Source organism: Equus asinus, chromosome 10 (assembly GCF_041296235.1).
Source record: "Equus asinus isolate D_3611 breed Donkey chromosome 10, EquAss-T2T_v2, whole genome shotgun sequence".
Taxonomy (NCBI): Eukaryota; Metazoa; Chordata; class Mammalia; order Perissodactyla; family Equidae; genus Equus; species Equus asinus.
In genome coordinates, this window is record NC_091799.1 from 10319302 (window position 1) to 10346523 (window position 27222).

Here is a 27222-nt window from a genome sequence, read left to right on the forward strand (position 1 = left end):
GGCCATGTGACTTGGACTCCCCCTGGAGGTTTTAGAAAAATAGAAGGGGTGACAGGGGCTGCCCCCATGTTGAGCTGGATCTTCCAGGAGAGTCTGGGGGTCTGGACCCAAACCAGCTGTGGAAAAACCAAGGCCAGAGGAAGCTCTGTCTGCAGCACATGGGACTAAGGTTAGACACCAGGAAGCACTTGCTCCAGCGAGGTGTGTGCTGGGATAGACATTCAATTCCCCTGCTTCAACCCTTCTCCCCTCTGCAGCTCCTCCATAATTCACTCCCAGCCCCCACTCTTCGGCCCCTTTCCAGAGGCTCCCTCACCTCTCAGGTCCTCAGGATCCTAATTCTTTGTCCCTACCACCTCTGGAGTGTGCTTCCCCCTCCCTAAGGCAAAGGATGGCTGAGACTCCACCCCTTGCCAGTGACATCACCGTTTCCAATAGCAACTGAGGATTCTGCAGACCCAACAGCAAAAGCCCCCAATGAGGACAAAGCAGGGTCGCCCCCACACCTACGTGATGTCCTGAGCAGCCAAGAGGGAGGAGCCATGCCCCTCCCATCAGGGCCCCACTCCCTGTCACCCCTGCAGTTCTCATCACTAGGCTGACCCCCCCCTCCAGAACCACACACAGACCCCACACTGCGGGACCCTCTGGCACTGAGTTGTGCGCCCTTTCTTGGCCCCTTCTCTCTCAATGCAAGGGAACTGTTGCTTGGGGGCTAGTCTTCCCACACCCTGCTGCAGCCCCACACCTCTCCGTTCAGGGATTAAGGTCCCCAGTGGAAGGAACTCCAGCCCTGGGCACACTTACTCGACCCTTGGGCTCGCCGGAGGGCATGTGGGGGCTGCTCAGGGGCCAAGAGCTGGCCCCATCTCCACAGGGTCTGTGACCGATCTCCAGGCTTCTGTGGCCTCTGGCAGGTCAGAGCTTGGAGGCTGCATGGGTGCATGGGGTTGGGCAGCCACCAGGTCAGCCAGCTCTGCTGTGGCCCAGACAGCTCCAGGACAGCGTGGGGAGGAAAAGGATTCAGCAGGGGCTGCAGCCAGAGGCCTGGCCGCTCCCACCCACCCCAGTCCCGCAGTGGGGTGCTGGAACGGCTCCTACTGGCACTCGAGGGGCCATTTCTAAATATTCAGAAATCTGTGAGCTGGCTGTTACATGGTTGGGAGCTTGCAATTGGCCATGGTGGGAGTATTTATACCATGGAAATTGCCAAACCCTGAAAACCAGGGCCCCCTTTTTTCTCTTCAGAGTATGTTTACCAGCACGCCACCGCCCCCCAGGCTAGGGGTGCTCGGGCTCTTGTCTGGAGCCCCTTGTGCAGCTCCCAGTGTTCACGGATGGGGTGGAGGCTGTGCCTGTGCCCCAGGCCTCGGCTCCCTCCCAGAAATGAGTCTCTCCTGGGGTCAGCTCTCCATTTTACCTGGTGGGCTTTGTCCCCACCTCCCATCATGGCGGTGTGGCTGTAGGATGCCTGACTTGCTTTGCCCTGAGGTGACAGATGAACTGGCTGGGACTTGATCCCTGTCAATCCTGGTGAGTCAAATTCTGTGGGGAGAACCAAAGAGACTGGGGTGCTGTCTCTGGCCCCAGGTGGGGAGGGAGGCCAGGTCCTGCCCCAAGCCTCCATGGGGAGGTGCCCTCTGGATGCACGGCCACCTCAGTGTTCACTCATTCTGCCCAATATCTGGTCTCTCCTCTGGGAACTGCAGCCACACTCCAACAGTGGGCTCCAGAATGGGCTGTCAGTCATAGATGCAGACCCCCCCTTGGCCTCAGTCAACTGACGGAGGGGTTGTCACATGACCCAAGCCAACCACTCAGGGTTCTTCCCTGAGATTTTGGCCAGAGCAGAAACTGGGACAAGAATCCATTTCTACATCTTCTCTGGAGGTGAATCTCTGAGAATTGGGGCTCAAGAGCCACCTGTGGACACATCTCTGTCAAGAGAAAGCCAGTTTGAGAGGAGAAAGCTGACAGGCAGGGAACAGCAGGTGTCCAAGAGCTGTGTTCAGACACCTTGCCCTTGGCTGGCCAAGTGGTCAGAGGACAGGACTTTGCCTGGTGTCCACCTGCTGTGAGGGCCTGCCTCCCACTCAGTACTGGGAAATTGGGCTGGCCATCAGCAGACCTGGCTGCCAGGTGAAGACATGGCCTGGAGTCAGGGTCTCTGTCCTCTGCTCTGGGGAAGCCAGGGGCCCTCCCAGAGAGCAGCCTCAGACACCAATGATGCCGTCTTGCTTCTCTCATGTTGACTTCCACTCACACACCTTTGCTCACATGGTTCTGCTGCCTGCCTCCACCACAAGAGCCCTCCTATTCTTGTCCCCATCCTCTCTGGCTTTCCAAATTCCACCTTTCCAGGAAACCCATCTTCCCAATACCACAAAGTCCCCACAGATCCCATTGTGGGCAAGACTCAACATTCACATTTAATTCACTCAACACATACTGAGCACATCCCATGTGGCAAGCACTGTTCTGAGTGCTGGGGACAGCGGTGGGAGGGGGAGCCCCCAGCTCAAAGCACATGGAAAGCAAATCAGTACTTAGACCATTTCATGCAGCCTCCCATACTCTGAAGAGAAGGAAAGCAGAGCAGGAGGATGGAGAGTGACAGGACTGTGTGGTGGGTTTCACATGTCTGCAGTTTCTTTGCATCCCCTCCAAAGGGGGAGCCCACATGGAGAGGACTTGGTGACTTTTCTATTTTTTTTTTCTGCTTTATCTCCCCAAATCCCCCTGGTACATAGTTGTATATCTTAGTTGCAGATCCTTTTTTTTTCCTGCACCACATTCTGCTTGTGGCAGAAGTGATGATGTGTGACTTCCATCTGGCACTGTCCTTCTTGGGCCCTCTGCTCTGGGGGAAGCCGGCTGGCTGCCTGTCGTGAGGAAGTCCACCAGCCCTGGGAGGAGCTGTTGTGGAAAGGAACCCCATGCCAGTGGCCTCCTGCCAACGGCCAGCACCAATGAGCCAGATGTGGGAATGCAACACCTTGGAAACCCCAGAGGCCCTCCGGCCCCAGTCGAGCCTTCAGATGACCACAGCCCTGGCTGATGTCTTGATTGTCACCTCAGGAGAGACTCTGAGCCTGAACCACTCTGTCACACTGCTCTAGAATTCCTGACCACAGAAACTGTGGGGATAATAAATGTTTATTGTTGTTTTAAACATCAAGTTTTGGGGCAATTTGTTGTTCAGCAATAGACAACTAACTAATCAGTACAGGTTGCTATTTTTGTGAATGCCTCCCCTAAAAGACGTTTGAGAAGATATCTGAATGGAGTGAGAGAGCGAGCCATGCAAATATCTGAGGAAAGAGTGTTCCAGAAAGAGGGAGTGGCACTTGCAAAGGCCCTGTGGTGGAAGCGTGTGGCACGGAGTAGAGTGAGTGAGAAGCAGACAGGGAGGATGCTGGGAGGACATGGGTCAGATCATGTGGGACCGAGTAGGCCATGATGAGGGCCTCACCTTTACTCTAAGTGAGACAGGAAGCCATTGAAGGGATTAGACCAGGAGAGTGACACGATTCAACTTATTCTTTAGAAAGGACCACCTGGCTGCTCTGTGGATAACCAAGAAAGGAACGAGGGTGGCCAGCCAGGAAGTTACTGGGATAATCCATGTGCCAGGCGAGAGACGTAGAGGTGACAAGACACGGGACGAGGAAGGCGAGGAGCCAAGAATAACACTGAAGTTTTGTCCTGAGCAACTGAGAGAACGGGGACACTACTTACTGGAAATGAAAATGTGGGGGCTGAGCAGGTTTTTTGAAGTGGGAATCAAGATTTCAATTTTCTTATAAAGTTCCCACTAAGTGCTCTATAGATCCCACTAATTTTGATAGCTGTGTTTTTATTTTCTTTCAGTTACACATCTTTTCTAATTCCCCTTGTGACTTTTTCTTTGATTTATGGGTTATTTAGAAGTGTGTTATTCAATTTTCAAATATTTGGAGACTTTCCAGATATCTTTCTGATATTGATTTTTATTTTAATGTCAATATGGTCCGAGAACATACATTGTATGATTTTAAATACATTGAGACTTGTTTTATGGTCCACAATATGGCTTTTCTTGGTGAATGCTCCATGTGCAGCAGAGAAAATTCTAGTGTATTCTTCTGTTGTTGGGTGGAGTGTTCTAATAAATATAAATATATCTCATTGTGATTTTAATTAGAATTTCCCTAATGACTAATTTTGGGCATCTTTTCATATGCTTATTGATCTTATGTATATCTTCTTTGGAGAAATGTCCATTCAAATCTGTTGCCCTCTTTCTTTTTTTTGAGGAAGATTAGCCCTGAGCTAATATCTGCTGCCAATCCTCCTCTTTTTGCTGAAGACGACTGGCCCTGAGCTAACATCTGTGCCCATCTTCCTCTACTTTATATGTGGGACACCTGCCACAGCATGGCTGCCAAGCAGTGCCTAGATCCATACCAGGGATCCCAACTGGTGAACCCTGGGTCACCTAAGCGGAATGTGTAAACTTAACCTCTGCGCCACCCAGCTGGCCCCCTGTTGCCCATTCTTATTGGGTTAATTATCCTCTTAATATTGAGTTGTAAGGGGGGCTGGCCCCATGGCCGAGTGGTTAAGTTCGTGCGTTCTGCTTCAGTGGCCCAAGGTTTCACCAGTTCGGATCCTGGGCATGGATATGGAACCACTCATCAGGCCACGATGAGGTGGCGTCCCGCACAGCACAACCAGAGGCACTCACAACTAGAATATACAACTATGTACTGGGGGCGTTGGGGAGAAGAAGGGTGAAAAAAAAGATGGGCAGCAGATGTCAGCTCAGGTGCCAATCTTTATAATATATATATACTGAGTTGTAAGGACCCTTTATATATTCTCGATAAAAGTCTTTTGTCAGATATATGTTCTACAAATATTTTCTCCAAGTCTGTGACTTGTCTTGTCATTTTCTTAACATTGTCTTTAAAGTGCCAGAGTTTTAAATTTTGATGAAGTCCAATTACCAATTTTTTTCTTTCGATCGTGCTGTTGGTGTATCTAAGTTATCTTCGCCTAACCCAAAGTCACGAAGATTTTAGTTTATGTTTTCTTCTAAGAGTTTTGTAGTTTTAGCTCTCACATTTAAGTCTACGATCCATTTTGAGTTTTGCGCGCGTGTGTGTGGTATGAGGCAAGGTCTAAATCGGTTCATTTGTATGTAGTTTTCTTGTGACGCCTCTGTCTGGTATTGGGGTCAGGTTAATATTGACCTCATAGAATGAGTTGGGAAGTGTTTCCTCCTATTTTGTTTCTGGAAGAGCATGTGAAGGAGTGGTGTTAATTCTTTGGTAGAATTCACCAGTATGACCACCTGGGCTTGGGCTTTTTTGGGGGAGGAACGGAGGTTTTTAAATTACTAAACCAATTTCTTTATAGGTTATTCACATTTTCTATTTCCTCTTGCATCAGTTTTGGTAATTTGTATCTTTTTAGGAATTTGTCCATTTCATCTAAACTGGTTTATTGACATAAAGTTGTTCATAACATTCCTTTACAATCTTTTTATTTCTGTGAGGTCAGTAGTGATGTCCCCTCTTTCATTCTTGATTTTATTTTTTCTTTATCAGTCTAGCTAAGCATTTTTCAATTCTGTTGATCTTCCCAAAGAAATGCCTGTCTCACTAATTTTCTCTGTCATTTTTCTGCTTTTTATTTCACTCACTTCTTCTCTAACCTTTATTCTTTTCTCCTGCTTGTTTTGTATTTAGTTTGCTTATTTTTTCCTAGCTTCAGGCAGGAACTTAGGTTTTAAATTTTGAGGTCTTTCATCTCTTTTACTATAAATGTTTACAGTTATGCATTTCCCTCTCAGCTCTGCTTTAGCTTCATCCTATAATTTTTGACTTTGTTTATTTGTTTTCATTTAGTTCAAAATATTTTCTTTATTTTATTTTATATTTTTTAAAGATTTTTTTTAATTTTTCCTTTTTCTCCCCAAAGCCCCCCAGCACATAGTTGTGTATTTTTTTTTTTAGTTGTGGGTCCTTCTAGTTGTGGTATGTGGGATGCCACCTCAGCATGGCCTGATGAGCAGTGCCATGTCCATGCCCAGGATCCGCACCAGCAAAACCCTGGGCCGCAGAAGCAGAGCACACGAACTTAACCACTCCACCACGGGGCAGGCCCCCCAGATATTTCCTATTTTCCCTTGTGATTTCTTCTTTGACCCCTGGTTCATTTAGAAATGTGTTGTTTTAATTTCCCGAATATGTATCGATTTCCAAAACCTTTCTTCTTTTTATTTCTAGTTTAACACCATTGTGGTTAAAATACGTTGCATAACTTTCAACACGTTAAGTTTGCGTAGACTTGTTTTTCGGCCTAGCACGTGGTCTATGCTGGAGAATGTTGCATGTACACTTGAGAGGAAAGTATGACCTGCTGTTGTCAGCTGGAGTGCTCTGTGGCTGCTGGTCAGGTCACACTGGTTGCCAGCGTTGTTCAAGTCTTCTTAACTCGCTGATATTCTGCCTAGTTGTTCCATCTATTATTGAGAGTGGAATATTAAATCTTACTTTTGAATTGTCTATTTCTCTCTTCATTTGGGTAAACTTTTTGCTTCATGTATTTTGGGGCTCTGGTTTTAGGTGCACATAGATTTTAATGGTTATATTGGAAAAATAATATATCACGCAAACAGCAACCAGAAGAGAGCTGGCTGCACTAATATCACATGAAATGGACTTTAAGACAAACGTTGTTATCAGGGACAAAGGGTTCTGTGATCCTCTCAGCACTTTGAAGCTTTGCTTTCTGGCATCAGGTAGCCAATGAGCAGTCTGTTGCTCACTGGACCGTTGCTCCCTGTGGCTGACCTGTTTTTCCTCTCTGAAGTCTTTTGAGACCTTCATTGGTCCTTGGAACTCTGAAACTTCACAAGGATGTGTCTCACAGTGGGCTTTGTTCATCCATCCTGCCTGGCTTGGACCTGGGATATTTTCAGCTACAGAATTTCTTCCGTTAGGCTCTCACAATTTCCTCCCTTCCATTTTCCCTCTTTTATTTCTCAAAGCCTTATTCTTTGACCGTGAGATCTCCTAAGTGACTCCCTGGTGACCCCTTGGGATTCCAAGTGCAGTCTGGTGGACCAGCAGTACAGCAGCATCTCCTGGGAAGATGTAGGAGCTTCAGAACCTCAGACCTCGCTCCAGACCCCAGAGTTAGACTCTGCTTTTTTTTTTTCCTGAGGAAGATTTGCCCTGAGCTAACATCTGTTGCCAATCTTCCTCTTTTTTTTTTTTCGCTTGAGGAAGATGGGCCCTCAGCTGACATCTGTGCCAGTCTTCTTCTATTTTGTACGTGGGTCACTGCACAGCATGGCTGACAAGTGGGGTAGGTCCACACCCAGGATCTGAACCCATGAACCTGGGCTGCCAAAGTGGAGTGTGCTGAACTTAACCACCATGCCATGGGGCCGGCCTCGAGTCAGACTCTGCATTCTAAGAAGATCTGCAGATGGTTTGTTTGCACAGGAAGATCTGAGAAGCACTGGGAGAGGCCTCTAATTTTTTTGCTTTTTTTTTTTTCTCTATGTTCTGGTATATTTCCACTACTCTGTCTTCCAAAGTAATTACTGAAGTTTTTTCAGCAATAATACTTTTAGTTTCCAAGCGCTTCTCTTATTCTTTCTCTTTTACAGCAATCTATTCTTCTATAATAGACACAATGCCTCCTTGAGTCTCTCTGGGGGTTTAATGCCATCAATCCCGGATTCTTTGTTTCCGGGGTGGCTGTGCTTCTTGCTTATGTGGATCTTTCTCTTCCAGCTGCTGGTTTCCTTCACCCCTGAATCAGCCTTGCTCGAATCTTCCTAGTTCAGAAAGAGGGGGCCGGGTGACTTTTCTAGGTGGCTACTGTGCACTTTGTCTGCTCTTTGCCCACCAGTCTCTCCGGACTGTAAAGGCTGCAGGAGCTCTAGGGCAGCAGGTGGGAGCCGCCCCAGGCTGAGCAGTCCCTAAATGCTGGGGTGAGGGGACATGGTGGACATGGAGGCTCCCTACCACGAAAGACTTACTGTCCAGCTGCAGACAGCGTGGTCAGCAGGCAGCCCCCAGCGGTCAGCTCCTGCAGGGTCAGCCCGCAGAGAGCCACCTCGCACATGGTCATGCCCTCTCGGACACCTGGTGACTGAGCTGGGTGAAGGTACAAAAGTCTGGTCAGTTCAGCCTGACTGAGGCTCCAGCAGGCTGGCGTCACCATCCGACTTCTCCCTCTGCCCAATCCTGCTTCCTCTCACATCCTTTCACAGTGTGGAACCCCAACAGCTATTCTGCACCTCAAATTCCATCTCAGTGTCTGCTTCTGGGGACCCCACCTGGGACGGCTGTTCCCTGGAATGGTCTGAGGAGCCTGGCAGTAAGATGGGGTTTGCTGCTGGGTCAGGACTGCCCTGCTGGCAGCAAGGACTCAGGGTGGGGGGACCCAGGCACTGGTGGGCAGTGGAGCTGGCAGGAGCTGGCCCAGGGGGGCCATCCAGCCATCAAAGCTTTGCCGGGGGTGAATCAGGATATGTGTTAGTGGGAGGGATGGGAATGCGCTGGTGAGTGGCCCCATGTGTCAGGCGATTGAGATTTTGGACCAAATAGGCCATCAGGACTGGATGTATTCAACAGGAAGATAAAACACCCAAGGGCCAGGGGCGGGCTGCTGAGGGCCAGGGGTGAAGGCCAGGCAGGGCTCTGTCACTTATGCAGAAGTTCTCATCCCCTGAAGGGAGGGTGGCCGAAGCCCAGGCCCTGATATTCAGAACGGCTGAACCTTGAGGACACAGTCACCGGCCAAGGCTGGCCTGCCGAGCCAGGGCCAGAGGTCTGGGTGGGAAGCCCGGGGCTGCATGCTTGGGTTGAAAGGCCCCTGAGGCTTCAACCCTGAGTCTTCTGAACCTTCTGAGCCGGCAGATGTGGCTCCCACCAGCTCCAGCCCCTGGGAGATGTGCAGAGACTCAGCCTCCTCCCCCGAGACAACTCACGACCCCTTCAGCTCTCCCACCTCCCGGCCATGAGGCCTTTGCTAGGGGGAGCCAAGCAGAACCCAGCAAACCCAGTCTGTGCCTGGAGGCAAAGGAGCCCCCATCTCCACCCCGAGGAGCCACAGGACCCCACCAGCAGGCATTGGGGAACTGGGGCCGGCCCGTGGTACTGGATGCTACGGGCCTTACCAGGGCCTACAATGTCCAGCGGAGAGGGAGGTTTCCACACTCTTGAGCTCTCTCTCAAGATGCCAGATTAAGACATTCACAAACACCCTTAGAAGTTAGCAGGAACTCGTCATTAGATGAGAGGTGGAGAGGCCACTGTCGCTACGGCAGACAGCAGAGGGCAGGAGGGGAGGCTCAGGGAGACAGAGAGGCTGGACAGGACACATACCCATGAGCCCGGTGATGCCAAGGGCTGCCAGCTCTGGGTGGGGTCCACATGATCAACTGGCAGACCCTGTGGTGTGGGAGGCATCAGTGGTGAGGAAGATGCCATGTGGAGTTTGTGGCCCCAGTGGGAGTCACATGCAGGCTGTGGCTGGAGAAGGCCACAGTGCCAGCAGCAGAGAACTGAGTGTCTTTGGAGAAACAGCTGCTGGTAGGTCACCGGGTCCTGGCAGAGACACACCTGTATGAGCAACCCTGGCCTGAGAAGGACACAGCTTTTCAGGACCCATAGGGGTTATGGTCAGGGAAACTCCCTAGAGCTTCTGGAAGGAAAGTGGGCTCCAGGCTTTCAGCTGTGGACAGGAGAGAGAAGGAAGGGGCCCGAGGCCTCTGCCAGGAGCTGGGACAGCCCCCGCTCCTCAGGCGAGTCCTTTCATGGGCTCCTCACTGAGACGGACCCAGCAGGTGCCAGAGCCCAGAAGATACAAGGGGCCACCTTTCCCATGGTGTCCAGTCCAGGGCCTGGGTGAGGGGCCAGACCAGCAGAGGTGAGCAGCCAGCTCAGCCACAGGTGGGGCCACGTCCACCACAGTCCTGCTGGGCATGTGGGCAGTGAGCCAGGCCCAGAGAGAGTGGGGCAGGGAGGCGACCCATGTCATGAGAAATGACAGGAAGGAGGTTCCTCTGCCCCACACGCAGATCCACGTGGTGAGAAGGAGTGCCAGCCACACGGAGAAGCATCTCTGCAGACGTGCGGGTCAGGGGAGGAGAGGAGGGGACAGTGTCCTTCCCTCACAGGGTGACATGTTTACAGGGGCTGCCCCTCCCTCCCTCGAGGCTGAACCAGTGACCGGGATGGGCCGGGGGCTCACAGCCCAGCCCCCTCCCTGCCCAGCTGAAGCCACTGCAGAAGGAGTCTGACTCCTCCATAAGGGCTGTCTGCGCCGGGAGAGCTGGCTCTCAGAGAAGCTCGGCTTGCACACCTGAGACTCCGTTCTCTCCATCCCTCTCCGAGGCCTCAGCCTCGGTCACGTCAGTGGCTGGTGTAAGATGCTTAATTTTATGTGCTTCCTCCAGAATCAGCAGGACCAATACGGGTGGCCTCCTGCAGTGGGTGACTAATTGGAATTTACCTAGGTGGGCAGTGCTATCCCTCGCCCGGCCCCCCAGGAGCTTCTGACAGATCTTGGTGCTCACGCTCCTCCCCTGCTCTCTGGGGGGGGACACAGCCTCCATATTTGGGGCCACGGCCCTCGCTACTCCCCTGCAGCCTGGCCGAGGCTGGAGGAAACCAGCTGGCTCTGGCCTCTTCCCCTAGCTTTGCGTTCTGGGCCCCAGCGTCTGCTCTCCCCTCTGGAAAACAACACAGTGGCTCCCACCTCTCCCTGTGATGTGAGGAGCAGCATTAAATGCAGGCTGATGCTCCACCAGGTCACCAGAACCTCCCTGGCCCCCCACTGCAGCCCACGCATGAAAACCGCTGGTTTTCCCAGGGCAAGGATGCTGGCTGGGGGGTGGGTTCAGATGCAGCTGGACTCCAGTGGTTTGGAGTGGACAGAGGCTGCGTCCAGGCATCCCGACCCTGGCGTGACAGCCCGGTCAGGGCCACGCCCAGGCTCTGCCAGCCTTTTGCAAACCTCAGATTCGAACCACATGCCTTAGGATTCTTCTCTCAGCTGCTCCACAGGCAAGCAGAGGGCCAGGGGCACAGGAGGGTCGGCTAAGCTGGGGGCCTGGGTCCAGGTTTGGTCCAGGTTCTGCCCACCTTGGCTCCTCACTGCCCTAACTGCACCACCTTTTTTCTACACAAGTCGAGTTAGTTGGGTAAATGGTTGTAACAGCTCGCTCTTTAAACGTTTTATTTTCAAATAATTATACCTTCACATAAAGTTTCAAACAGCACAGACAGGTCCCGGGGACCCTTTGCAGTTTCCTGCAGCGTTGGCGTCTCACGTGATCACAGGACACCAGCGGGCCAGGGGAGGCTGCTGCTGCTCTGTGGCACTCATCGCAGGTGTGGACTCCTGTGCCGCCCTGCACTCGAGAGGCAGATGTCCCCTCACCACAGAGACCTCCCTCGTGCTGCTTTAAGTCACCCCCATCTCGGACCCCAGACTCCTGCGAATGAAACTGAGTTTTGAAAGACTGTCCGACTCTTGATTTTCCACAGTGCACAGGTGATTTCCAATAAACACGAGGTGCGGTGACTGACCCCCGGCCTGGCGAGTGCAGGTTTGACCAGCACGTGTGTGATGGGAAGAGCACCAGGTGTTCACAGCTCTGCTCCATCCAGGGGCTGGAGCCCACTGGGGGCCCTTTGGGAACAAGAGCCCACACTGAGCCGAACCGGCTCTGGGCTGCCCAGGGATCCCCTCGTGCTCCCGTCCAGCTCTTCACCAGGGTCTCAGGGGCCCTGAGACAACCTGGTGGGTCAGGCACCCTGGGGGCGGGCCCACAACCTGCCCCTTGACCCGGCTCCGCAGGGGTGGCTCTGGCACTCTCAGCTTGAGAGCCTGGTGACTCGCCCTCCTGCACGCGCATCCTCCAGATGCCACCATTTCCCTGGTGACAGGCTGTGCAGGGAGGGACGCCTGAGGGCATCGCTGGGACTACCAGCAGAGACCTCAGAGACGACCCTAGGAGAGCAGGGGGCAGGAGAGCGGACGAGCTTCCTGGAGCAGGTTCGGACAAGCGAGGGGCTGAGCAGGGGGCGCACACGCGGGGGAGCCCTCCGGACACCCAGAAAGGCTGCAGCCGGGACAGCCGGAGGCAGCGTGTCCCCCAAAGGGCAGCGGGCATTCTGGCCTGGAGAGCCCCCGGGAGGGCCGAGTTTGGGGTCCGGCAGGGCAAGCTCCGGGCAGGCGGAGCCGGGCAGACCTCGAGCGCAGGGCCGGGGGCGCTCCGCGCGCGTGCGGATCGCCAACACCGCAGAGCCTCGTGCACCTCGAAGACGCGGGGGCGGGACGCGGCCCCGAGAGCCGCCGCCTCGGGCCCCTCAGGGGCGACAGGGCGAGTCCCGCGGGCCGCCCGCGCCGGGCTCTGCCGGCTCGCTGAGCCCAGTCGGCGCGCGGGTCCCGCAGCGGGGGCGCAGGGGCCCGGCGGGCATGGCGGCGGGGCCGGCCGGTGCTCACCGCCACAGCCCCCGGGGCGCAGCGGGGCCACCAACGAGGCCCGGGAGCCGGCGGCGATCCGAGGCCACGTCTCTCGAAGCGCAGGGAGCCGCACGCCTCAGGAGAGATACGCGCAGGCGCCAGCAGACGCCTGCGCCGTGGGGTGTGAGGTCACCGCGCAGACGCGAGAGCGCGCCGTCGCAGGAGCCGTAGGACGTATACATACAGGCAGGTCGAAGGGAGGGCGTGCGCAGGCGCAGTGGGGTTAGGAGGGCGCGGCGCAAGCGCGTTGGCGGCGCAGCCCAATGGGCAGGGTGTGGACGGCACTGCGATGGCTGCCCGCGGGTGTAGGAGCGGCGGAGTCCTCGGCTCCTCTCAAAGCCCGGCCTCCTGACGCCGCCAGTAGGCGGGGTCCCCCGGGCTGCCTCCGCCGCTGTCATGTATCCGCCGCCGCCGCCGGCGCCGCCTCGGGACTTCATCTCGGTGACGCTGAGCCTGGGGCAGGGCTACGACGGCAGCAAGAGCCGGCGGCGGCGCTCCTGCTGGAGGGTGAGGGTCGGGCCGGGCCCCGTCCGTCGCGCCGCCTTCCGTCGTGCAGAAGCGCGAGCGGTCGTCCCGGGCCGGGGCTCGGAGGCCGGCCGCCGCAGCCGTCCGTCGGGGCCGAGCCCCGCGGGGAGGTCGGGGAGGGGCCGAGGGAGGCCGCCCACTGGTCTCCGCGTGGAGCGGAGCCTGAGGTCCCCGCTGTAGGGTCTCCCTCAGCACGAAGAGGAACAAGCACCACCTGTTTAACCGCGTGCGGTCCCTGGTGGTCTTGGGCCGCAGGGCGTCCACACACTGCATCTGGGCAGGTGCAAGACCCGGCCGGGTGTAAGCCAGAACGCGAGCTGTGGGACTCGTCCTCCGCCGCCCGCGCAACACGACAGAGGTGGCTTCCACGTCTGTTATTTCATCTTACGTGTGTCGTCCCAGCCCGTGGTCCCTGCTGAGAGGGAACAAGGTTCAGAAACAAGAGAACTCGCCCCTGACGTTCTGAATTATTCGTCATCCTCGCTGAGTTTCTGGCCTTTGGAGAAAGTTCCAGTTGCATTATTTTCGGTAAAAAGTGTCCTTCTCTGTCCTTCCCTTAGAAATGGAAGCAGCTGTCGAGATTACAGCGGAACGTGATCCTCTTCCTCCTCGCGTTTCTGCTACTCTGTGGGCTCCTGTCCTACATCAGCGTGGCTGACCAGTGGACAGGTATCAGCTACTCGTGTGCCTTAAAATGACAGGTGTGGGTCGTGGAGGGTGGACAGGCAGAAGCGGTCTTGCAGTCTGCCTTCACCCGCTCCAGGAGGCACGAATGTCAACGACTCGGCAGAAACTCAGATAGAAGGAAGCTCAGTGTTTCACCCGCCTTGCTAGGACGAGGATGTTCACTGACGTGTGACTGCTCCTGAGTGTCTGGTGTCAGTCCTGGTACCTCCCTCCTCTGCGTCTCGTAGAGAAATTCAGTCCTGACGTTGAATGCTCAGCCTAAATGCATTGGGCGAATTTCATAACACATGTTAACGCGGGTTTGGAAAGGACCGGGCCGAGTTCTGCTGCGGATGTAGAGAATCCTGAATTTCTCTAAGATTGCTTCTTTTAGGAGGAAAGCTTAAGAGCTGCCCCAGGTCGCTCAAGTAAACGGCCTGTTTGCCACCAATTGTGCCTCCTGGAGTGGAAGATTAAGGCCAGGTATTTTGGGTTATGGCTTGGGGATAAGGACAAAACTGCCAAGTGTTTTTAAAAGCTTTGATTCTTTGGCCATTCCTTTTTTTTTCTTTTTAACTGAGGTCCTATTGGTTTATAACGCTGTGTAATTTCAGGTGTACGTTATTATATATCAGTTTCTGTATAGCCTGCATTGTGCTCACCACCAATAGTCTAATTTTTATGTCACCATATAAATGTGCCCCTTTGCCCCTCCCCCTTCCCCTCTGGTCACCACTGTGTGCTTTGTCCGTGTGTTAGTTTATGTTCACTTGTGAGTGAAATCATACGGTGTTTGTCTTTCTCTATCTGGCTTATATCGCTTACCATAATACCCTCAAGGTCCATCCATATTGTTGCAAATGGGGCGATTTTGGTTTTTGTTGCGGCTGATTAGTCTTCCATCCTCTATATGTAGACATCGCATCTTCCTCCAGTTACCTGTAGAAGTGCACTTGGGTTGCTTCCATGTCTTGGCTATTGTGACTCATGCTGCAGTGAACAAAGGGGTGCACAGTCTCGTCGTATTGTTGGTTTCATGTTCTTCGGATAGAAACACAGTTGTGGGTTAGCTGGATCGTACGGTATTTCTATTTTTGTGTTTTTGAGGAATCTCCTCACTGTTTTCCATTGTGGCTGCACCAATTTGCATTTCCACCAGCAGTGTATGAGGGTTCCCTTTTCTCCACGTCCTCTGCGACATTTGTTATTTTTTGTCTTGTTAATTATAGCCGTTCTGACAGGTGTGAGGTGATATCTCACTCTCGTTTTGATTTGCATTTCCCTAATGATTAGTGACATTGAACATCTTTTCATGTGCCTGTTGGCCATCTGTCTGTCTTCTTGGAAAAATGTCCGTTCATATCCTGTGTCCGTTTTTCAATCGGGTTGTTTGTCTTTTTGTTGTTGAGTTGTGTGAGTTCTTTATATATTTTGGAAATTAACCCCTTTTCGGATACATGATTTGCAAATACGTGCTCCCAGTTGGTGGGTTGTCTTTTCGTTTTGTTCCTGGTTTCCTTTGTCTTTGGCCGTTCTTGCACAGTTAAGTGAGCGTGCTGAGGGCGCCTGCTCTCCCCCGTAGGGAATAACACCCGTCTGCGCGTGTTCTCCGCCCACTTTGCGTCTCCTCTAGGCCTGTGGCCTATGTGAGATACATGACATTCTCTTGTTTAGCCCCAGCTGGCAGGTCCGCAGAAGAGCACAAGATGAGACCAGCAAAGCCACCCGTCTTGCCAGCTCCTCAGAAGGCAGATGCTAAGGCAGAACACTTCCCGGGGGTCTTACCTCAGGTACTTTCGATAAAGCGAACGTGGAGTTGTAACCGGGGTCAGTTCCAGAAGCACTTGAAAACACGTGATGTTTCCACCAGATTGGGATGAATTCTTTGTCTTAGCGTTTGTTTGATGTTTTCACTTCACACTCGTTATCCTGGGCTGGCTGGACGAGGCTTGGGGAAGGCAGGAGGGCTGTTCTCTCCTTTGTTCTTCTTGGAGCACCTGCTGTGTGCCGGATGCTGTCAGGTGATGAACAAACAGACCTGTCCCTTCCCTCAGAGCTGCAGGCTGGCGGGAGGGAAGGCGAGACACAGCAACAAACAGAAGCAGGCAGGTGGCCCGGGGTGTGCCTCCCACAGGGAAGAGAGCAGCCACCCGGGAGACAGGGCTGGAGCGGGTGCCGGTGAGGGAGCGCTCTCCGACCAGGGGACACTGAATCGCAGTCCAAAGGCTGAGGAGCCGCTGGCACTGCGTAGAGTCGGGAGAGCGTGGCTGGTGGGCAATGAAACTGGCCTGGGCAGGAGGGCCTGGGCAGAGCCAGGGGCTGGGCTCAGTGCAGAGGGCCCCGTGGGTCCTTGTGGGGCATGAGCAGCACTAGAGGCTTCAGAGGCACAGACGGGGAGGGGGCTGGGCTCAGTGCAGAGGGCCCTGTGGGTCCTCGTGGGGCATGAGCAGCCCTAGAGGCTTCAGGGGCACAGACACGGGAGAGGGCTGGGCTCAGTGCAGAGAGCCCTGCAGGTCCTCGCAGGGCGTGGGCAGCACTAGAGGCTTCAGGGGCACAGACTCGGGATGGGGCTGGGCTCAGTGCAGAGGGCCCTGCGGGTCCTCGTGGGGCATGAGCAGCACTAGAGCCTTCAGGGGCACAGACAGGGGAGGGGCTGGGCTCAGTGCAGAGGGCCCTGTGGATCCTTGTGGGGCATGAGCAGCACAAGAGGCTTCAGGGGCACAGACAGGGGAGGGGGCTGGGCTCAGTGCAGAGGGCCCTGTGGGTCCTCGCGGGGCATGAGCAGCACTAGAGGCTTCAGGGGCTCAGACATGGGAAGGCTCTGAGGTGGGATGTCTGAGATTTTCACCGTGAAGATTCTCTGGCCGCTGGGTGGAGACCTGGTGTGGAGCGTCAGGAGTGGAGGCAGGAGGCAGGAGAGCTGAGCTGCCTGCACCGTGGGGAGAGTGTGCGGCTGGAGAAAGGCTGGGCAGGACTGGGCCTGCTTCAAGGGGAGGGAGGGGCCAGCAGAAGCCAAGTAGTTCCTGGCTGGGGACATGCAGGTGCTCCCTTCTGGACCTGCCCAGTTCCAGGTTCCTGGGGCCCCAAGGAGAAGTGCACGTGCCACGAGGTCAGGATCAGAGTCTGGGCACGGGAGAGGTTTGAGAGTCCACAGTAAGGGGTGTGTGTTGTCTAGAAAGGGAGGAGGAAGGGCCGGGCATGATCTGGAGGCACCCCCACCCTTACCATCTGGGCTGGGGAGAAGACAGGCCGTGGAGACGAGAGGGCAGTCAGGAGGCAGCCAGAGAAGCAGGAACCATCCCCTCCGAGAGTATGCCTTTGAGAACCCAGTGCGCTCTGACCTGGGGACACCCTCAGTTGCTAGTCAGGGGATCAATGTGGGCTGAGGCGGCCCCGGGGAGAGGATCCTGGGCCAGGGGCTGGCTCCACCCTGCAGGGCTGCCCTGGGGAGAGAGAGGAGCCCACTCTCCACACTGTCTCACTCTCACTCTGTGTGTAGAAAGGAGAATTTCCTCCCCTTTGGAAGGGACAAGCGTTTCTCTCGCTTCTTTGGGCCTCTCTTTTGCATATGGACTCTGAAGTGTGTGAAAGCAGAACGTGGCATGTTTCCCCAGCAAAAGGCACATTTCCACTGCGCGAAATGTCTGTAGTCCAGTCTCTGGTGTCCAGCAGGGTCTGGATGGTAAGGGGTGAAAGTGTCCGTCTCTGCTGCAAGGCCTCGGGGAAGGCTGCCCTTCTGCAGGCCCTGGGGCCTCTCTTGTGAGGACCCCAGGACTGTTCCTGAGACCTGTCTCAGCCATGGTGCTGTGGCAGGGCCACACCCCACTCTCTCTGCCAAGGGGCCCAGCTCTGAGTCGGTTGCATCTTTACAAGGAGAACGTCTTCCCGGATTACGGGGACGCTGAAAAGCAGAGACTTTTCCATTGCAAGTCGTCCTCCTTCCCGTCCTCGTCCTCGGGAGGAGCCGTCGTCACACCCACTATTGAGGGTGCCACCCCGTCTGGGAGAGTGCTGCACTCAACACAGCGCCTGAGCCCTGCGCTCTGTCCCTGGCCCCCGGCACCCTCTGCCTCCCGCTTTGTTCTGAGGATGAAGCGGGGCAGTGCCAGGGCAACAGTGTTCTTTGAGGATGTGGTTCTAAGCCTTTCTTGCTACCCCTAGGGTCTGTGACAGCCTGGAAATATGCCGGGCCAGGGGCTGAACCTGCTGTCGAGGGCTGCGCTGACCCGTCGGCAGAGTCTCCAGGAGGGTGGTCAGGGCCAGGAGAGTGTGCGGAAGGACCTGCCTCCCGAGTCTGCATTCGTGATGAAAAATGAAAACAGTTTCCTTTGGGGCTGTGCTGCTCAGCCCGTCCACCGCGCCCGTGGGGTTGGGTTTGACTGGGAGAGTGTCCCAGAGGGAAAAGGAACAGCGGCTCCTAGGCTCGCAGTTACTTTCACAAGTGACTCTCACTTTTGTCTAGAAGCCTCCACGGCATTTCCGACGGGGACCACCCAACCTGCAGATTAGAGCCCCCGATAAAGGCTCGAAGGACATGAGGCAGGGTGACACGCAGAGGAGGGAAGAGGCTGAAGGTGGTGCTCGCCAGAAAGAAAACGCCCAGAGAACGATCGTCAGGTACAAGGAGCACCAGAGATGGGTCTGAACGTGCGGAAACGCTGCGGCTGGTCCATTTGGTGTTTCCTTTTCTGAAAAACAAAGATAAAAAACCAGCATAACGTCTGCAGGATATTCTCCTTGCGAAGCAGACACTGTGCGCCCCATCGTGAGGGCAGGGCCCTGCCTTCTTAAAGTCCTCCCGCGTGGAAGGTGGGGCTGAGCACAGTGGGGCGGTGACCCCGGGGCGTTTGCATCTGTGCCCTGTGCTGGCTGACTGCTCTTCCTTCCCTCCCTGCAGCTGGAGGGGAGCAGTGATTGAGCCGGAGCAGGGCACCGAAGGCCCCTCCAGAAAGGCAGACGCCCCCACCGGGCCTGCCTTGCAGGCCACCAGGATTCAGAATCAACCAGGTAAGGCCCCACCTGTGCCCTCCCAGCCTCATCTGGGCCTTCTGAGGGAAAGGGCATGTGGACAGGCAGATGGGCGTCCAGGGGATGTGGTGGAGCACTGCTGTCCCTTCACGTGCTGGTCATCCCTCCTCACCCAGGTGGGCCCAGGTCCTTGGGGTCACACGCTCTTTAGAGCTCTGGCGACCACCTGTGGCTCCTTGATGGCCCGTGGTCCCATGCCTCAGCCCCAGGAGGAGTGCGTATTCGGGGCTCATCTCCCTGCAGTGTCTGGGCCACCAGGGGCCTGAGGATGTGCAGATAGCTGCTCCCTGGCGTCTCCACCCAGGCCTGCTGGGTTGGGCAGCTCTGTGGGTCCCTGTGTTCTGGCTCTGGTCCTTGAGGGCCTGCTGGGCACTGGCGCTTCGTAAACTGTGTGCAGCCTGTCTGCCTCATTCTGACGATGCCCTTTGAGGTAATTAGTCTCTCGGATCCCCATTCCACAGACGAGAACCGGGGTTAGGTCAGTACCTGCCCAGGCCATCTGCCTCATGTGTGGGGTCTTGTGCCAGGCCAGCTGAATCTGGGTCCCAGGCCCATGACTCTCCGTCGTCCTGCTGGTGCCTCTGATGGGAGGATGAGGGAGCCCACGGCCAGGACTTGTAGCCGGTCATGGGGGATACAGAGTGATTGTGTGCCATTCGGAACGGACGGCACAGCCGTGGCTGTCAACACGAATAGGCTTCACGCCACACTCAGAGGACGTGTGGTGTGAGGCCGTGGACACACAGGGAACCATCCACGTGGGAACCCTGTGTGTTGCATGTGGTCCTCCCATGCATGGAGAGAAGATGCCTCCCCTCGTCGTCCTGAGGGGGCTCTGGAAAGGCCAGAGAGGGGCCTTGGGTGTATCTGCTGCACAGTATTTTCTTGAAAATGCCTGGAGCTGAAGTGGCAGAACGTGGGTACCTGTGAGGTTAGGTGTTCTTGTCTGAGTCCCCAGCCCCTGTCATGTTTGACATTCCCAAACCTGGAGTGGAATGCACATGTTGCCACGGGATCCACCACATTAGTCTGCTGCCTCAAATGCCTTTTCCTGCAGAGTGCTCCCTGTGGCCCCAGAAGGTAGTACCTGCCTGGCCCCTGGTGGAGGTTGACAGGACCTGGCCAGGCATTCGAGAGTCCAAGCTGTCGTGTGCGGGCCCCGGAGGCCTCGCTGGCTTGGTGGCTGTGTCCAGCTGTGAGGGTCAGACCTTCGGCTCTGAGCCCCAACCTTCCCTGCTGTCCACTGCTGCCCGTGGCCCTGGATGGTGTCCCCCATGTCAGGGTCACTCACAGGGGCCACAGAGGGTCTCTGTTTGCGCCCTGACCGGGGCTAGTCCCCCTGACCTGCTTCCCTCCTTCCAGGCTCCCCGAACGGACGCCAGAAGGCCGTGATAGAGGCCTTCCGCCATGCCTGGACCGGATACCGCAAGTTTGCCTGGGGCCACGACGAGCTGAAACCTGTGTCCAGGTCCTTCAGCGAGTGGTTTGGCCTCGGCCTCACTCTGATCGACGCCCTGGACACCATGTGGATTTTGAACCTGAAAAAAGGTATCTTCTCGTTCCGTTGCGTGGGCCGAGTTCTCGGTGTGTGATGCTTGTGCGGGGCAGAGAGCCGCAGCCACGAGGACCTACAGTGCTGTTTACACTACACTGACCATGGAGTGCATCTGCTGGGCGAAGGCGGTTCCTTTTTCACCTTACGTCCAGGCGCCCTGGGGACGCTCAGGACAGCTGTCCCCAACACCCCCTGCTGAGAGCTGAGCTTGGACCCCAGACAGGCGTCCAGGGGCATTTGCAGCCTATGTTTCTGCCGCAGTCGGGAGGGGCTCTATGCCGGGAGGTGACACGTGATCTGATGTAGTTGCCCCGTCCCGAATCTCTCCCCAACATCGTCCTTATCCCACACGGATTGGGTTACACTGGGATTGTGTGTCTTTAATTATCTCTGAATTGATATTTAAACACCCATTGTAAGTTTTCTAAATAGGCTCAAGACTACCACTGAATTTCTCACGTGGTCCTTTGTATGGTAGCCTTTGGTCGTTGACCTTTCGTGCTTACACTGCATGGGTTTTCCCCACCTACATGCTGGCTCCGTCTTATCTGTGGAGCTGCAGACTTCAGACTTCACACCTTACAGTAGGAAATGATGGTGAAACCCTGGAGGAGAAGGATGGACACAAGTATGCATGCAGCCCCAGAGCGGGAGGTCACATAGGAACAGCAAGACTATGTGTTCCTGACTCTGCTGTTTCACGTTATAGAGTTTGAAGAAGCCAGGACGTGGGTGTCCAAGAAGTTAGTGTTTCAGAAGGATGTTGACGTCAACCTGTTTGAGAGCACCATCCGCATCCTTGGGGGGCTTCTGAGTGCCTACCACCTGTCTGGGGACCACCTCTTCCTGGAGAAAGCAGTGAGTGTCCTGGTGCCACGAGGGCAGCTGCCCCACAGGGAGATGAGGCTCGGGTATTAGCAGCGTGCCCTCGCTGGTGGGACCCTGGGTGGCCGTTTCCGGTTTTCCCTCCTCCAGTCCACTGGAGTGTGCTTTGTGGGTGTGAGCTGACACAGCGCTGCCTCCCACGCTGCACCCTGCAGGAAAGTGCGCTGGGAGCCCAGTGCGCCAGCTCACTTGTGCCACCCAACTGGTGTGTCTCCACTGAATTGGATGAAAATGGGTGACGGGTTAGCACCGTGAAGCATAGACAAGGCCACTCTGACTGGAAGCGCTGATTGCTCGCTGTGTTGTGTCTCAGGAAGATTTTGGGAACCGGCTGCTGCCCGCCTTCCAAACGCCCTCCAAGATTCCATACTCTGATGTGAACATCGGCACTGGGGTTGCCCACCCGCCCCGCTGGACCTCGGACAGCACGGTGGCCGAGGTGACGAGCATTCAGCTGGAGTTCCGAGAGCTCTCCCGTCTCACGGGAGTTAAGAAGTTTCAGGTACGGAGGGGCTGGGACCTGGCTGAAGCGGGGATTCCTGTGGGAGCGCCCAGTGGCTCGTCGCGGGAAGTGCGGGTTTGTGAGGACGTTGACCCTGGGCCACAAGACCCTGTCCTTTTCTTAAAAGCTTTTTCTTAGAGAGTCCCATTTTCTCACTGATAAGAGATGCCCAGGCATGGAAGGCATTGTCTGGAGGGTGAGCAAGTCCTCTACCCCGAGCCCTGCCCTGGTGCAGTGCGTGTCCTTAGGGCCCTGACAGAGCTGACAGCTTGTCGTGCAGTGCCCTGCTTGGCCCTGAGTCCCCCGGCAGTGTGTCTGGAGCCTCCTTTGTGCCAGTGCGGGAGGCCTTCTTGCTCATGGCTGCGTGGTGTTGGATGTGTTGAGATGCTGGTGTTTTTTAGCCAGTTCTGTGCTGGTGACATTGCAGTCATCCCGCCGTTGGCCTCCTGTGGTGCTGGAACCTGGAGCAGCACCTGGAATGGGCACCTGGGCTCGGGTGGGCGTCTGTCCTCGGTGGACTTCTGGGAGTGACGTTCTGTCCTGCGAGCACCCTGTGTGTGATGCAGTGGGCATGCGCTATGTGGAGTGAAGGCGCGATCCATGTTTGTTTTCTAACTTGCTGCCCCATTGTTGAAATGTTTTCATGCCTTAACCGTGCACCCTCTTGGAAGTGTTGCTGTTCTCATGGATGAACTTCAAGTACGTGGGGGTGCTTCTGAAATGGGCGTTCCATTCCATTCTGTGTTCCTCTTTTTTTACGTTGAGGTAGAATTCACATATCAAGAAATTTGCCTTTCCACGTGTACACTGCAGCGTACTCACACGTCTGCCGGCATCATCAGTCTAATTGCAGAACTGTTTCCTCACCCCGAAATCAATGCCAGAACCCATCAGCCGTCCCTCCCGTTCTCCGATGCCTCCGCCCCAGGAAACACAGTGGTCTCGTCTCTGTAGATATGTCTATTCCGAACATTTTGTATAAGTGAAATCCTATGATGTGGGTCATTTGTTTTAAGGTACGTCCACGCTGTAGGACGTGTCAGAATTTTGTTTTTAGGGCCACCGTACCCCATAGCGTGCGTGAGCCACGTGTTGTCATCCAGACAGCAGCTTATGAACGCCTGGGTTGTTGTGACTCGGGGAGAGTAAGCAGAGTGCTCCTGTGCACAGGTCCTGCCAGTGCCCGAGGCTCCGCTTTTCCACAGTTTGGCGCACTTGTTATTTCTGTCTTTTCCACCATAGCCATCCTAGTGGGTGTGGAATGGCGTCTGATTTGAGCTTTGATTAAATAATGGTGAACCGTGCAGCAGCTTTCCATGTGCCAGTTGGCCGTCTGTTTACCTCTGTGTGGAAATGTGTGTTCAGGTCTGTTTATTGACTGGAGAAGCCTTTTTTCTGTTGTTGAGTTGTAATGCAAAAACTCGGCGTTTTCGCTACTTCCTCCTGAGACGTCCCCAGGCACCCACATGTTCCGGGTCTCTGCAGTAGCTGGAGGCAAAGAGGAACGAAGCAGCCAACCTCAGAGGAGCCCTCAGTGGTGGTGGACGTGTAGGGTAGAGACAGGAAATCTCACGGGTGCAGGGTCCTGAGCACTGTGGGAAAATGTGCACAGAGCCCTGGGAGCACAGATGCGCGGTGCTGCCCGGGCCGGACAGGTGGCTCGGAGGAGCTGAGGTGGGTTGGGTCTTGAAGGACCAGTAGGAGTTCCCCAGGTGGACGAGGAGTCAGGGTGGTTGACGTCTTTAGCAGCAACCTGGGCTCGGAAGCAGACGTGCCGGCCTTCCCTCCAGGAAGAGGGAGCAGGTGGCCGTGCCTTGGCCAGTGGTCCTGAGAACAGTGGCTGTTGTTTGAGACACGGTACTCCTTTAATGAGGCTTGGGAACTGTCGGGAGAGCGAGTTCAGCCCTCTCAGGGCCAGTGGCGCCAGCCGGCCCATCGAGGTGGCCGTGTTTGAGCAGATGGACCTGGTTGCTGTGTGGTGTGGGCCGTTCTTCAGAAACCCCTGCCAAGGGCAGTGCCTGAGGGATGCCGTGGGCCAGGACCGGCCTGCTCACCCCTCCACCGGGAAGCCACCCGTCATGAGGAGGGCAGGCCTCAGGCAGCCCTGCTCTGCAGCTGGCCCAGAGCTCTGCGCCCTCGCTCACCTGCACTCTCCCCATGTCTGCCCCAGGAGGCCGCAGAGGAGGTGACGAGGCACGTTCACTCCCTGTCCGGGAAGAAGGACGGGCTGGTACCCATGTTCATCAACACACACACTGGCCTCTTCACCCACACGGGAGTGTTCACCTTGGGCGCCAGGGCCGACAGCTACTACGAGTACCTGCTGAAACAGTGGATCCAGGGCGGCAAGAAGGAGACGCAGTGAGGCCTGTTCTGCTGCCTTGGGCGGGCCCCCTGAGGCTCTGCTTGTCCTGGGCTTCTGGGTGGGAATCAGCAGCCGTGCCAAGCCCGGTCTTGGACCCTCCATGGGGGAATGTATTCCTTCTCAGCACAGCCTGGAGCTCTGCAGAGGCTGGTCTCGGCTGGTTGAGAGGAACAGGCCCTCTCAAGGGCAGAAGGGCTGCCCTCTGCCCGCGGGGCTGCCCTGCCCCAGACCTCCACCCCCAGGCTCCGTGCTGCTGCCCAGGCAGGGCCGGGCCTCGGGCCCCTAGCGTGCGGATGGCAGCTCATGGTTATGCGCCTGTTCCCGGGTAACTAGGGGCTGTGCACCTGCCTGGCCTGGGCAGACCAGACCTGCTGGTCTCCACAGGTTACTGGAAGACTACATTGCAGGCATCGAGGGCATCAAAAGGCACCTGCTGCACAAATCTGAACCCAGGAAGCTCACCTTTGTGGGGGAACTCACCCACGGCCGCTTCAGTGCCAAGATGGTGAGCATGTGTGTGGTCGAAGCAGGGCCTGGGGGGGAGCTTCGAGACACACCTGTTTGTCCTTGACGCCTGATGGCTTCATGAGTCTGGACGTGGGAGAGAACAGTGCAATTCTGGCCGTGGAGTGTGAGCTGGGACAGGTAGACGCTGGCTGCGTGACCTGCCTAGCCCATGGTGGCTGGAGGATCTGAGGTCTGTGACGTGCCAGGGGCCCTCCCCCAGGACCCCACCCCCAGCCCTCCTGCAGCCCCTGGTCCCTTGGTGTTTATGGAGGAGGGTGGAGGAGTGGGGACGGCCTGGGTCAGCATTTGCTCCCCGGGAGGCGGGTGTCCCTGCACCGGCCTCTCCCCTGCCCACGCTGACCCCCAGCGCTTGGCCTGTAGTTCAGTCACCAGTGGTGCTCCTGCCGTTGAGGACGTCGAGAACACCACTCAGGCCTGGTGGCTCCGGCGTTGAGCCCCGTGCAGCCTCAGGCTCAGCGGTGGTGAGGAGACCCTCTGATTTCAGGACCACCTGGTGTGCTTCCTGCCAGGCACACTGGCTCTGGGCGCCCACCACGGCCTGCCTGCCGAGCACATGGAGCTGGCCCAGGCCCTGATGGACACCTGCTACCAGATGAACCGTCAGATGGAGACAGGCCTGAGCCCTGAAATCGTGCACTTCAACCTGTACCCCCAGACAACCCAAAAGGACGTGCAGGTCAAGGTGAGCCGCGGCCGGGGTCAGCCCCGGGTGGGGACACCATGGGGGCTCACCTGCGCCTGTCTCCTCCCCAGCCGGCCGACAGGCACAACCTGTTGCGGCCCGAGACGGTGGAGAGTCTGTTTTACCTGTACCGCTGCACGGGGGACCGCAAGTACCAGGACTGGGGCTGGGAGATCCTGCAGAGCTTCAACACGTACACGCGGGTGAGCCTCGCTCGCCACCCCAGCGGTGTCCCCAGCTCCCCGCTGGTCACTGGCCGGGCAGTTCCTCTAGGGATCAGGGAGGGGCATGCTTGCTGTGGCCTTGAGGTTGCCCCGCCCAGGGTCTCGAGCCCTTGGGTGTCCCTTGGTCCTGTCTCGAGGCACCAGCCTGTGTGGGGAGGGTCCCTACAGTGGCCCGATGCGCACAGAGCATGTCCCTCCTGGATCCTCTGTGGCATGGGCAGCCCTTTCCACCCGGGCATCGACTTTGGGACCACTGCTCCCCAGGAAGGGTGCCACGACCAGAACGCTGCCCCCACTGTCTCAGGCCCGGCTGCCCGTTTTAGTCAGGGCCACAGCCCAGAGAAGGTCATGCCGTGCCCAGGGCCCACCACCCACCCTGGCCGAGCCAGGGTTGACCTTTGCCCTCTGGGGTGTGAGGCAGTGGGTTCTGGACCCGGGGGTCACCTCAGAGACTTCGCAAGGGCTCTCCCGGGTTCTAGGTGTGGCGCTTTCCATCTGGTCACTTGAGGACAGCCGTCATCTCCCAGGAGTCTCTGGGGGAAGCGCAGCTGACCTCTAGGGCAGCAGGTCAGGTCCCCTGTGGACCTTGGTGTCCTCCACCGCAGACCTGCCCTGAGGCCGTGCGTGCTGCAGTGAGGTGGGGGGGGTTGTGTCTCTGGCTGTTGCCCTCCCGAGGGCTGAGCCTGGGAGTGGGGGGCGGGCTGTGCCCGCAGCCGTGACTAGGCCGCCGCCTTGGCGCTCGTGCAGGTCCCCTCGGGCGGCTTCTCTTCCATCAGCAACGTCCAGGACCCCCGCAACCCCCAGCCCAGGGACAAGATGGAGAGCTTCTTCTTGGGGGAGACACTCAAGTACCTGTATCTGCTCTTCTCCGACGACCCGGACCTGCTCAGCCTGGACACCTACGTGTTCAACACCGAGGCTCACCCCCTGCCCATCTGGGCCCCTGCCTAGGGCGGGATGGCTCCCAAGTGGGTGCTGCCCGGGGGTCTGATGCGTCTTGTCATGGAGGCCCCTGGGTAGATCCAGCCTCCTTTGACCTTGGCCATGTGGTGTCCACCCAGCTGGCTGGACGTGCTCCAGGCCCGGCTGCTGATGGAGCCCGGTGTGCGACGGGGCTGGGGTGTCTGGGGCCTCGTGAGATGCTTGGGGCAGCTGCTGGGCGCCAGGTGGTCCTCCACTGGCTCTGGACTCCTCGTCTGTGGCTCTCATCAGGACACCGTCAGGAGCGAGTCTGAAGAAATCCTTGCCGTGATTCAGGTGGTAGCGTCCTTGGGGGCGGCTCCTTCCTTCTGCCTGAGGAAACTCGAATCATGACTTAAACATTCCTGAAAACTGAACGTCCTCCTGTCGGCCCATGCAAGAGCTTCTTGGGGGTCCCGGGGCCTCTGGTTGCCTTCTGTGGCTGCCGTGGGTCCTCAGTGCCCACACTGTGTTCAGAGACGAGCTGAGAGGCCAGCCAGGATGCAGCTCGGCCTTGGCGTCTGAGCCTGTTGATGTACCCTGACCCGAGGGTCTCTGAGGGGGGCATCTGTGATCTCTTGGTTGTTCTGGCTCCTGGCCGGCTGTGGTGTTTACACGTTGGACTCAGGGATCCTTCCCCGACCCTGCAGGGGCTGGAAGGGCTAGTGGGCAAGTTCATCCTGCTCCCAGGCCACCCCGATAGAATGGACTTCTCAGTTGGGATAAAGTAGATTTGCTAACTGTGGTGTCTCCCATCTTTCGAAG

General features: G+C 56.4%; 1 protein-coding gene across 1 annotated transcript; it reads left to right on the forward strand.

Annotated features, from left to right (window-relative positions):
* Nucleotides 1-12811: 12811 nt before the first annotated feature.
* Nucleotides 12812-27198, forward strand: LOC123289508 (endoplasmic reticulum mannosyl-oligosaccharide 1,2-alpha-mannosidase-like). Its single transcript, XM_070518246.1, is given in 14 exon segments — nt 12812-12877; nt 12880-13044; nt 13623-13731; nt 15403-15518; nt 18191-18345; nt 18626-18735; nt 20119-20304; nt 21021-21169; nt 21510-21698; nt 23869-24059; nt 24448-24568; nt 25076-25273; nt 25345-25476; nt 26245-27198. Coding segments are annotated over 14 exon segments (2076 nt in total). The 5' UTR covers nt 12812-12826; the 3' UTR covers nt 26449-27198.
* Nucleotides 27199-27222: the final 24 nt, after the last annotated feature.